This window comes from Anthonomus grandis, chromosome 5 (assembly GCF_022605725.1).
Source record: "Anthonomus grandis grandis chromosome 5, icAntGran1.3, whole genome shotgun sequence".
Lineage (NCBI taxonomy): Eukaryota > Metazoa > Arthropoda > Insecta > Coleoptera > Curculionidae > Anthonomus > Anthonomus grandis.
In genome coordinates, this window is record NC_065550.1 from 24,068,185 (window position 1) to 24,080,795 (window position 12,611).

Genomic DNA, 12,611 nt, shown 5'->3' on the forward strand with positions numbered 1-12,611 from the left:
GACGGAAAATTCGACGATTATCTGACGATTTCCACTTAGATTCGGCAGATTCGTATAGTTACTATCTGGAAAGTTTCATGCTGTCTGGCAGCTAAAAGTTGAGAAAAAAGCAGTGTTTATTCAAGAAACAAATAATATGTTTTTTTTTTTATTATTTAGTTTTTTTTACATTTTTACATTAATAAGAATTGCATTTTTTCTTGAGAAAAAGGCTCCATTTGGATATTTATTTGGAATGTCCCTAGAACATTCCTGTAACAATAAAAAAGTTCAACTTTTACAGTTACTGTACTAGAAAGTTTCGCTTACGATCTGCCAGATACGAATAAAATAAAATTTTATTGCCCTATTAGAATTATTCGTAGGATCCTAAAGTATTGAAGGAACAAATAATAATAATAATAATATTACATTTATAGATTATAAATTAATGAGTTTTTATTTATAATTAATCTCTTTTTATTCTAAAACCTATAAAATCTACAATGGACTGAAAGAATGATCCTTAAATGTGAATAACGGATATTCCTGGAACAATTTAAATAATTTAATAATAAAAAAGAATACCAACTTAAGCGAACAATTTATTGCAGTAGATCTTTATCAGCACCAGAAAAAGTAAAATTTAAAAGAGATAAAAACAAAAAATGTCTCTTTTTTTAATTTTATCTTCAAACTGAAAAAAAAGTAAAAATTCAATGTAAATTTAATCTTTCGAGTTTGAAATATACATCGATAAAACTAATATCTTTTTTTGTACAGACTCTTAGTTAAATATACACAAACAAATTAATAATAAAAAGATATAAACAATAATATTTAAGGTCCCTGAGCGTTACATTTAAATATAAAGAAAAATAAACATATGTATAATACTTATGGGTAGTTCCAATATACAAAGCGAACAATAAAAAATTAAAGATTTAAGAGAACAAAAAGTTGCTATAAAGTTTACTGAATAAAAACTATTAACAATATATATATTTAAAATTTATCCCATTTCTATATAATTAATTTTGTACAATGCTTTTGTGACTATGAATTTATAAACCATAGTTTAAAACGTTTAATTAAGCATTTTACAAAAATATCTTATCACAATCGGCTACCCATTTTAAAACAAAAAAAATTGCACTCAATTTAAATGAAAAACTGTAAATCAACACCATAAGTAATCAACTGAAATTAACTAAAGCTCATTTGCTTTGCACCAAAATTTAAAAAAAAATCACTATTATACGCTACAATTTATACACACTTTTGAGATTTGAAAAGGTAAATTTCGCTTTTCTTTATAATGATATAATTATTATTGTTCAAGCCCCTTATGATACTACTAAATTGTACATTAATTTAATCTCCTCTTTGCCTAATTTAAACGCAAAAGCTAATGCCAATAATCATTTAATAATGTCAACGGAGCTTTAGATTTATGTAGGTTGTGCAAACAAGTGGTTGGAATTAAAATGAATGTTTTAAAATTCGAATTTCGAGACCCATTAGTTTTAATTTGTTTACGAGTCGTTTTAAGATGTTATTTAATAAATTTTATGATTGTTGTAGTATCATAGTAGTAATTATGATGTATATAGTGATTAAATATTTATTAATAACGACATTTGAAGTAATTAAATCATGTTTCGTGGAGATAATGTAAAAGCTTGTCAGTGTATTTAGTGGATAATGTACAACCCTATATTGTCATTTTGCAATAAATAATGTCTAGTTTTTTTTGCAACATGATATAATTTCATTTTTATTATTTATTTAGTTCAAAAATAGAATTTTTTACATTGTTTGAAAGGTAAATATTTTATGTAAATAATTTGTAGAAATATAAAATGTATAAAATAATCAATAATTATAAAACTTTATCCTTATCCATTTTAACTATGATTTAATTTATTTAAATTTAGAGTATTTTTTTTATGAACTGAAACTTTGCTTATATGAAATGTTTGCCAAATTTTTAATGAAAGGCAAATTCCTGTAATTAATCAATTCTTCGACGTCCCATGAAGGATGGAATATTCAATTAATTAACTTTTATCTGGGAATAATTCGCTTAAATATTCTTGTATCATTGTATACCTATGAAAAAATATTTTACTGAAGGTATTTTAACTATGACTATAAATTTGTATAGAATTGACCTAAAAATTTCAAGACTTTAGCTTTTGTAAATTTCTCAAAAATTATTATTTTTTTAATCTAAAATTGCATAAGTAGGATACATGATTCGTAACAAGAAAATCGATAAAATGCTAATAAAAGTTAAAATTAAAAAGTTAAATGTGGTTGAATAAATATCTTAACTTTTATGTTGAATATTATTAATTATGAATATTGTGATTTTTTTTTCAATTTAGGTAAAAAGTTTTTTTTTTTAAAATCCAGAGATTTAGTTTGAAAGTTTTTTTTTAAATACTCAAGAGATTATAAAAGAAAAAACTAAAAATAATAGAAGATTTAATTATCCAGATAAATAAACACAAAAAATTTTCAAATTTGATTTATGCTTTTTAATTTAAATTGCAGAAAAAGTGAATAAATATTTATATAAAAATAAAAACAAATTCTATATTTAAAAAAATAATAACAGAATTAAAATAATTAGTATAAAGTTTTCATATAATTCTTCCTTAAAAATTAAAAAAATACAATTAAAAGTTGAAATGCAGAAGAAAGTGGTTAAGTAAATTATCCTGAACTTTGTTATGAATATTTCGAGTTTCGAACTTTTAATTTTCGGTTTCTTTGCCACTGATTTTAAATAGACATATTTAGTTTACTATGAATAAAAATATATTTTTATTATGAAATAATGTTTATCAGTCTTTTAAAATATATAATTTATTTAAAATATTACGAAAATTGTAATTGATTAAAAGATATATAAATAAAAAACAAAAAAAAAATTAATAAAAACTTAAATAAAACTTGTGACATTTAATTTGAGATAATTCTGATTTAATAGTAAATTTGTGATTTATAGTAATTTTGTCACAAATTAGATAGACAAACTATTTTAGTTTAGTTTAATAACTTATTGTACTTGACCTTCTAAGTTAAATAAATTTAATGTTATATTTTTCTTTTTTTTCGGCTTTAAAATAAAATATAGTTTGGTTATATTCACGTTATTAAATATTTTAAATGGCAATGATGTAATTAATAAAATAGAATCAAAATTAATAATAACGAAATAAGGTCTATAGGAAATATTTAATTAAATCTCGAAGCTGTTTTTTTTGATAACCTAAATAATCCAAAAAAATTATATAAATATATTACCATCCAGAAATACTAAATTACTAACCTAGGAAGGAAAATAATAAATGCATATAATTTCGAGCTCAAGCCGAGAGCGTAAAGTAGAAGATATTATTTCTATTTGGCGACTTGTATATAATTAAATTTTATCTTGAAAGAATGCAATTCATAGTGCAACAAAGCAATAAAATTTCATGGCAACGCGAAGAAATTAATATAATTTAAAAAAATGGGACGGATTCCATTCTGTTACACTCCAAACGCACTAAGACTAAAAGTTTTTTTTTTAATTTCTGGATGCTAATTTAATAAAAGAATATTGGTACGGATATAAGACCAAATATATTTTAAAGGTACTTAATAGTACATTTGGATTTCAGGGCTTTTTTTCTTAGATCAACTTAGGCCTTTTCTAGCAATGAACGACAAAGAAGAAAAAAATACACTAAGCATTATTTTACGTGGTATACAAAGTTGGATGTAAGTTTAATATACTATAGAAAAGCTTCAGAGTTATCATAAGAACAAAATCTGAAATCTTCTTTTAAAATCAGTATGACTAAAGTTGACAATAATTTCGGAAATATGCAAATGAAACAATTAAATAAGACAATATTTCTGAATATAAACTTCAAATAAGAAGATAAGAAGATATTTCTGAATATAAACTATATGATAGTTGATGAGCCTGATATTGAAGTTGAAAATTTTTATGTTCCATATGCAGACTTGATCAGGAAAAAAGAAATTGGTGAATTTATATGCGCGTCATTAGCCGAATCATTGAAAATGTTGAAATATTACCTATCAGTTCTCTATTGTTTACCGAGTTAACCTGTAAATCAGATGTTCAATATGAAGTTTATATTTATTAAAGTGTTCCATCCTCAACTCTATTAAGTTTGTCACAACCTAAATAAATCCAACAATAACTATTTCATTCGTTTAAAAAATTCACTATATAAAAAAACATATGTACCATCTTTAGAAGGAAATATAAAAAAAATCAATATCAACGCCAGCACAATCTTCCTAAAACCTAAATTCGTTAAAAGTCTTACACTTACTTATTTAAGTAGCTGTATGTCACCTAGCCGTAATCACCGCATTTTCGATACCTAATAGCTCCCTAACCCTATCGCTATACTTGACTAAAGCGATCTTGGACGCCCTAGTGTTAATCTTTTCTCCCATATTCAAAAACTGGCAACAGTGTGCCTGTTCCAGAAACTCTGACATTTTCAGTTCTTTTATCACGTTTTTGTAGTTCGTTTTAACACCGGACGAGGAGGAGGAGGACGACGTGGGACTTAATTGTTTTAATAACGCGTCGCGCGACTTAAGTTTTAAGAAATGGGATAAGTCTTGCAATAAAACCCATCGATCCGTGGGAGGTTCGCCGACGATGGTGTAGAGGTTCGGGAGCAGAGCGTCGGACATCTCGATTTCGATGTCCTCGAGTTCTTTGTCCGATTCTTCTTCGGGGGCGTCTTGTAGGACGTCGTATCCGGATTCTTCTGGGTCTGAAAAAAAAACAGAAACTTTCTTATTGGGAATAGATTATATATTGCAGTCTACTTAGATGACATTATTGGGTCAATTATTCTTCAAAAATAAGTAGTTTAAATAGTTTTTTTAATTTTTTAAAGCATGGCTGCAAGATAGCATACGGTATACAAATGAACATAGGACACATTATTTGTTAGATGTTATTTTCTTGTTTACAAATATTCCAACAGACCTTGTGTCATTGCAATTTTAACGAAGAAGTGGCACATAATAAAAGACCGATGTACGTTATTTTGGCAAGAAGTTATAGAGTGCTTATCGTTTTTCAAAATAATTATTTCAATTTGGACAGTTTTATCAACAACTTTTTGGATTAGATATGGGTAGTTGTTTATCTAATAACTCAATCCCTTTCCTTGACAATTTATTTATTTGAATTAACCAAAAATATATTGATACCACTGAACTGAACTGAACATTAGCAGCAAGATTTTTAAACTATAATTCTAATTACTCTTTGGAAACAAAAAATTAATAATGTAAAAAGAGTAGAGCACTACAATTGTCTCATATCGACTAATACGAAAAGATTTTCTTAAAATAAAGAAATCTCTTTTAAATAATGACTATCCACATAAATTAACTATTAAAATATTGTTTAAAACTAATCAAACAGCTCAAGAACAAATCCCAACCGTGGAAAAAACGTTCCCCAATATATTCCCCTTTGTCAGTAATCTCTCTGAAAAGATTGCAAGCGATCTTGGTGACGGTAATATTAACTTTGCTTTTAGAATGAAAACACTACCAAATGGTTCTTTTCAAAATTAAAAACAGAGACATCAAAGGACTTAGGAAGTAATGCAATATATAAAATTCCATGTTGTGATTACCATGGTATTTATATCAGTCAAACGTCAATATACTTAAAGGCTAGAATTTCTGAACATAAAAGAAGTAAAAAACCTCATTAACTTATTAACAATAATTCAAATTTCTACCTAGATAGCGAAATTATAATAGCATTAATAAAAAACACGACGTTGACAATCTAAGTACTTATTTGAACTTAATTAGCAACATAAATATGGAAAAAAATTATAAAAAAACTAAGAGCATTCTGTACATAGCTCGAGATCTAACTCTATGTGAGTCTCCAAAAAAATTTATAACAACAAACGTTATCATTGTTTTGCTTTTTTCCTCTATAAAGAATTGATAAGAACATTACCTGCTTGAAACGATTGTCTCACCGCTATGGTCCAAATTCATCTCCCAATATAGATAGTTATAACAAAAAGAAATGAAAAACTCTAGAGCACGGAAAAACCTATAAATTCTGTGTGATATTAGTGATATTACATCAGTTATTATTATTAAGGTTGATCGGCAATATATGTGAGTGTATATGCTGTTTTTCATTTTGATAGAATGCTCCTCGTGATATCTATCGTAATCTTCATTTTTTAAATTTGGAAGGTTTGGAAATTGTATTGTTTACCTATTTATAATAACCAATTCTTTAAAATAATTAATTTTATTCAATGTGATATTAAGTTTATAAAATTCGTTCAATGATTTTATTTGTGTTTTTTGTTTATGTTTTTTGGAGTCCTAATGATGATCAATCAAAACGTCGGCAGAGTATATAATTGATTTAGCTTGTAGCTTTTTTTGACCTATATTCAACAAAAGCAAACTTACAAACTGAGGGCACGAGAAATAATTCACATTATTTGTTTAAATGTTATACCTTTTTAGATCCTCTGATCCTTTATTTATATATTGAATCCTGAGTCTTAGATGGCGCTATAGTTACTAATTCCGAAACAATTGCGCAAAGAAAGATTCTCGCTTTGATTCCGGAATGAAGCTATTCCTTCATCTAACCACGTTGGAATTATATTTCGTAAGTCATATAAGGAATTATTTTAAAAACCTGGAAGGCATATAAATACCGTTGTTTCCCCTAACTTTAGTCCTAAAGCGCAGCTATAGTCCAAAGACCGCGTAAATTTAAAAAAATCACGTGTATGTTATCCCCACTTAAACAAACGAAAAATGCAGCTACGCGCAAAGACAACTATTGAAAACGCCTAGAGAAGTTGTTCCAGTTGCCGTCCGCATAGTCCAAGACGCAGACCGATTACAAGATCAAACGGCTCAGTTAAGTGTGATTTTCATAACCTGCGAACTTTGTGCTGTCCATCCCTTACGGTAAAGATTTTCCTTATGTACTTTTTCCTGTATATTTATTTATATGTTTCTGCTTATTAAAGATGTTTGAAACTGATATAACCTTAATTTATTTTTTTAAATATTTTTGTTTACGAAAAATGGCAACTTGGAACCTAACAATGACCACTGGACCATTGTTGGGATACAGTTTCTTAAAGATTAATATTAACCTAATATAGGTTCCAGACTATTGTTATATGCCAAAAAATAAAACATTTGTTTATTACATTTAAACAAAATTAAACATGCATTTTTTAGCTTTTAAAAAACAAATTATTGCATTTTTATTCTTTTTCAGATGCCTAGATCAAAATTGGAACGTAGAAAAGTAGGGGCGAGGCCCTATAACCCCTATTCCGAAAAGGGTTTGGAGCAGTCCATTGGAGATATAAAAAATGAAAAAATGTCTCAAAGAAAAGCTTCAAAAACCTATAATATTCCGCGCAGCACTAATTTTTCAAAACTAAAAGCAATTAAAAAATTACTGTATAAACCCACCAGGACGGAAATGCGTTTTTACTGAGGAAGAAGAACAGTATTTTGTTCAAAACTGTATTGTGATGTGTGAGTTTGGCTTTCCCGCGACTCTATTTGATTTAAGATGTATTATTAAGATGTATTTGGATAGTACCGGGCGCAATGAATCAAGGTTTCAAAATAATTTTCCGGGAAAACGTTGGATGGAAGGCTTTTTACTGCGGAGAAAAGGGGATTTGTCGAAGAGGCTTTGTAGTAACCTTAAGAGATGCCGAGCTTGATCAATAAATCGTTTACAGATTTTCTTGAAAATGTCAGAAAATCAGAAACTGTTCCCCGGATTATCAGGAAAAAGAAAAAATTAAATGTTGAGCCAGGCAAAAGTATAGGACCAGATGATATGAATGAGTCTAGTACTTCTGGAACAGAAAAAAAGAAAAAAAGTAAGCAGCTTAATAAATTTGCATTGAGTGATTGAGAGGAAGAAAGTTTAGGAGAAATTTCTTTAGGCTCCGATACTCTATCAGAGACTTTTAGTGATATGCTACCAACCTTGGCCACAAAAAAGTTCATTGATGAACCTTCGCCACAAAATAATCAATCTAGTACAATATCTGAAGGCGATTTTGTTATAATCATTTTTGAACAAAAACATTTTCCGGGTGTGGTCGAAAAAACAACAAAAAATGGGTACATGGTCAGCTGCATGGAACAAATTGGGAATCTATGCGATATTGTAAAGAAAATAGAAAGTCCAAAATTATTTTCTAAGAGTAGACAACTGTATTTAGTTGCAGAATTGCAAAAAGATTAGGCTAGCTAGAACACTTTAATTTTTTTAGTTAATTTAAAAACAAATCTTGTTTGTTTTGTTAAAGATAAATCTTGTGTTCTCTACTAATTTTTACTGTAAAATGTTTAACCTAAAAATTTGATTTTACTTTTACATATGAGGAGTTATAAGTTTTAGATAAATAAAGTATTATATTATTAATTAGTATTTAAAGATATTGAAAAGTATGTTAATTTACCCTAAAATGCCTCTTTTTTAAATAAATTTCGACTTTAAAATCTGAGTTTTATTTTTCATTATCGGTTTTCTGAACCATAGTTGTGTTTCAGTCTACCAACTTTGGTCCAATGCATCATTTAGATGATATAATCATTCTGGACCATAGTTGGGTAACTACGGGCCCAACATTGTACCGCTTATTTTTTATTTATTTTGCTTTATATATGAGGTCTATCTATAATTTGTTTAAAAAAACTAATAAGGTCACCTAACAGGAACATATCTTAAAACAAATATTTAGTTTATAGGGCTTTGTACACTTGTAAAGCAAGAGAAAATCTAAAAAGTGGACTATTGTTATGGGAAATTACGGTACCTAGACTACATCGACCATGATTTTATCAGCTTGAAGATCAGTCATTCTATGCTTTGAACTCATTAAAAAAGTTATAACAAATATGTATACATAAAAATTACTTTACATAAACAAATAAGAAAATATATAAGAAATCACTGAAAAATGTAAAAAAATTCTTTAGATGCTTATAGAAGAAATAAATCTTCTTGATCTTTTTCATACTTTTTACTAAAAGCAAACTTAAAAATTACTTCAAATACCTCCAATAAAATTAAAAATTACGTTAATAGTCATAAAACATATAAAATGATGACTTTAAATGTTTTTTTATAAATTAAGAGACTTCTTGTATTATTCAAAAGCGACTATTTTAGAGAAACAAAAATAAAAAATTGCAATAATTTGAAATAGAAAATCGTCGACGATTCACCAACTAAAATAAATTAATTATTTTTGTCCTACTAAGGAAAGTTCTCATTTATTTATTTTTATATCCAATGCAGTGAGATACATAAAACTAAATTTTATCTATTATAATAATCTACCCATTTTCTATATTTTATTATCATATTACTTGTAAGTTATACATTAATTAAAATAAATTTAAGATTATCACCTTTTTTCAATTCCTACCATTTATTTATGTAGTAACTATTAGAAAGTATTTTATGACTAATATTATAAGTAATTTTGATACTGAATATTATCGGCGATTATACATTTATGAAAAGCAACCAGTTTTAATGTAGCTTTTATATAGAACAAAAATGGCAATAGAGATATTAATAAAATGCTTCATGAATATTCTCTATTTTACAATTTTTTGCATTAGTTTCCCATTTTATTATTCTCTATATTGATAAAAGAGTTTTTACACGATAGTAGAAATAGCGTAATTGTATAGGTTTGATCACAAAATTCACCATAAAAACTACATCATACAAGTATATGAACAATTGGAAAAAATACAATAAAAAAATAAGTCGAAAAAGGAAATTATAACTTAGTTGGCAGTTGAATTATAAACTTTTCAAAAAATGTTTCTTCACTTTGTTGCAGTCATAATTTAAAATTTGCGTATTAATTTCACTAATTTATTCAGAATTTGTCAGAACGGAATTGTCTAAAGATAATTAATAAAACATGTATTTTAAATTTAGGGTTTATAAGGTAGAAGTAGATCTCCAATAGATCATTCTTTACAAACTCTAAAATATCGATTTGACTGCTGGATAACCATTTTATTTACAATTAACCTAATTAAGGTGAAAAACGATAGTTTTAACATTTATAGCGACCAATATAAAATCAGTTACTGGCATTGTTAAGTAATTCTATTCGACTGGTTAAAATTCCAACGTTTCAACGCTTAATTCAAAGAAAAAAAGCCAAGAAAACTAATTAATTTTGCATCTTAAAAGAAACAGGACTAATTTAAAGTTCACTTTTAAGCTCTTTTGCGACTGTGCGACTTCTGGTATAAAAATCAAAGAAAGCCGTTTATACAGCAAAGAAAATTAAAAATTTAAAACCATAAAAATTTAAGCGATTAAACAAAATAAATGCGCGATAAAATATGATAAATGTACATTTATTTTATCCACAAAATATATAAAATAGTAAGTAGCAATGTAATAAAAAAGTAATTAGAAGTGGCATGTTAGGATTCTTGAGTTGACTGTCAGATCTTAAGAGCTGTCATATAAACGACGTGATTAACATGGTAATTAACCTCGCTTTATAAACTCGTCAATTAAATGGCTGCATATTCAGTTCAACGTTCACATGACATCCGAAGGTATTCGACTTACATTGGACGTTCGATGGTATGCCTGTCAACAATGTAATAAAATTTGATCTTAATTTAAATATTTTAGGGGCATATATTGCGTACAGGGTGTCCCAAATTCGAGGGTGACCATTGAGATCTCGGAAACCGTAAGAGTTGGTATTGAATTGGTTTAAAAAAAACTATATCAAATACAGAGCATTTTATAGCTTCAGTTTATATAAAATCAATTTATTTGGAAATCCCATTGATATATCTTTCTCTCTTGCACGTTTTTCCTTGTAGCCTTGTTCCCAGTGGCGGCACGTATTTTTTTTTTAATGGAGCTCAACGAAGGTATTAAAAGCAGTTTAACTAATACATGTTTGAATGCTGTTTTTTTTATGTTACCTTTTCGCTTCAATATTTTCTTAAAATGTACAAATTACCGTTTTTGTTCGACTTGGCTGTCGGTATCGTTCGTTCTAGGTGTTGGACGTTATTTTTATATCTTCCCGGTACTCTAAATAAATTTTCATGTTTTTAGTTTTACGAAGTAATTTTTAATGTTTTTGGCGTCATTTTAAGTTTGTTTAATCTTTTATATAGTAGATAAAAGTTTTAAAGCCTTTTTTGGGGGCTGATTATCCTAATGACCTAGGGAAGGAGCTCCCCTGTTCGTTTTAACTAAATTTTGTGTGGTAATAGCAAGTTGTATGTTCAGATTTAATTAAATACTAATTCCATCCAACCAAAAAGCTCTAATAATTATTCAACTATAATACGATTACTAACTTTGCAATTACTTTAATTGTTCAAACTTTCAGTGAATCCAGTAATATATAAGCTCAATAACTGTTCGTTTGATAAAACTTCTATAACAATAGCCTCAAGCGTTTCAAATCAAGTCAATCTTCCTGAGTCGTATTAAGCCTCTTTAACTTGAATTAAAAAAAAACCCTTAATTAACTATAGGCGAGCCCGTTTACCGCTAATCGCTTTCAATATTTTTTACGAAACCGGTTCATGTTTTCATAGGATCCCCGCTCTGGTCGTCAATCATTTGTGATTCGAAATCGATAATACATCTATTGCTGCCGCTGTCTCGCGTGCTCGTGCCATTTGGGGAATTTTACTGCAATATTTTGAAACTTTACACTGTTATTAAAGCCGTTTATCATGACGAGTGCAGTTTTTATCGCGACCCCGGGAGATGCTAGACAGATTATCGTTTTATTTACTTACCAAAACAGGAGGCAGGACCGTAGAAGGGCCAAGGGGTGCCTCCCGCGCCAGCTTTATCACTCAAATGATCCTTAAGGAAGTTTTTGGCGATTTCCTCGGTCGCTAAGCTTAATGGGGTCACGCCAGCGTAAGTCGCTAAGTGAGGATCCGCCCCGTAGGAAAGTAACAGTCTTACGATTTCAATAAAGCCATTTTCAATAGCTTCGTGTAGAGGCCTAAAGCATATTAATGTTAAATCATCAGCTAGACCGTTAGAAAATTTTGTTTACCTTACTCCTCCTTTGGCAGACTCGTGAACATTGGCACCATATTTCAGAAGCAGCCTTGCTATTTCTAAATGACCTCTAGAACAGGCCTCATGGAGGGGTGTATATCCGGCATTGTCTTTGGGACTAGGTGGGTTGGCCAACTTTTCTAAGCAATATGCAGTAATATCCTAAAAAAAATTATTTATGTTGACCCAACTTAAAACTATAGTTAAATTTGCCAATGTATAAATACATTCCAACCGAAACGTCGTGTTATTTAATGTAATAAATAAGACCATGCAAGTTCGACAAGATGTTTTTACTGTACCATTGTCTACCACCTTCAAAAACAGACGATGTTTCTTGTTAAATATGTATTTAATATTTAACAAGAAACATACTTTTTGTCTGTCAAAATTGTCAATATTAAAAAAAATGAAGTACTAATTAGTACTGATCGTATCTGTAACTTAAAGCGCAGGA

At 28.3% G+C, this 12,611-nt stretch overlaps 1 protein-coding gene across 2 annotated transcripts in view; it reads right to left on the reverse strand.

Moving 5' to 3' along the window:
• Nucleotides 1-3,132: 3,132 nt before the first annotated feature.
• LOC126735909 (uncharacterized) overlaps nt 3,133-12,611 on the reverse strand; it is a 123,843-nt gene continuing 114,364 nt past the window's right edge. For both annotated transcript variants that reach the window (XM_050440027.1, XM_050440028.1), the window contains exons 5-7: nt 12,150-12,316; nt 11,881-12,095; nt 3,133-4,796 (exon numbers count right to left, since the gene is read on the reverse strand). In XM_050440027.1, coding sequence (XP_050295984.1) covers nt 4,360-4,796; nt 11,881-12,095; nt 12,150-12,316 — 819 coding nt within the window. In that variant the 3' untranslated portion in view covers nt 3,133-4,359. The remainder of the gene's footprint in view (nt 4,797-11,880; nt 12,096-12,149; nt 12,317-12,611) is intronic.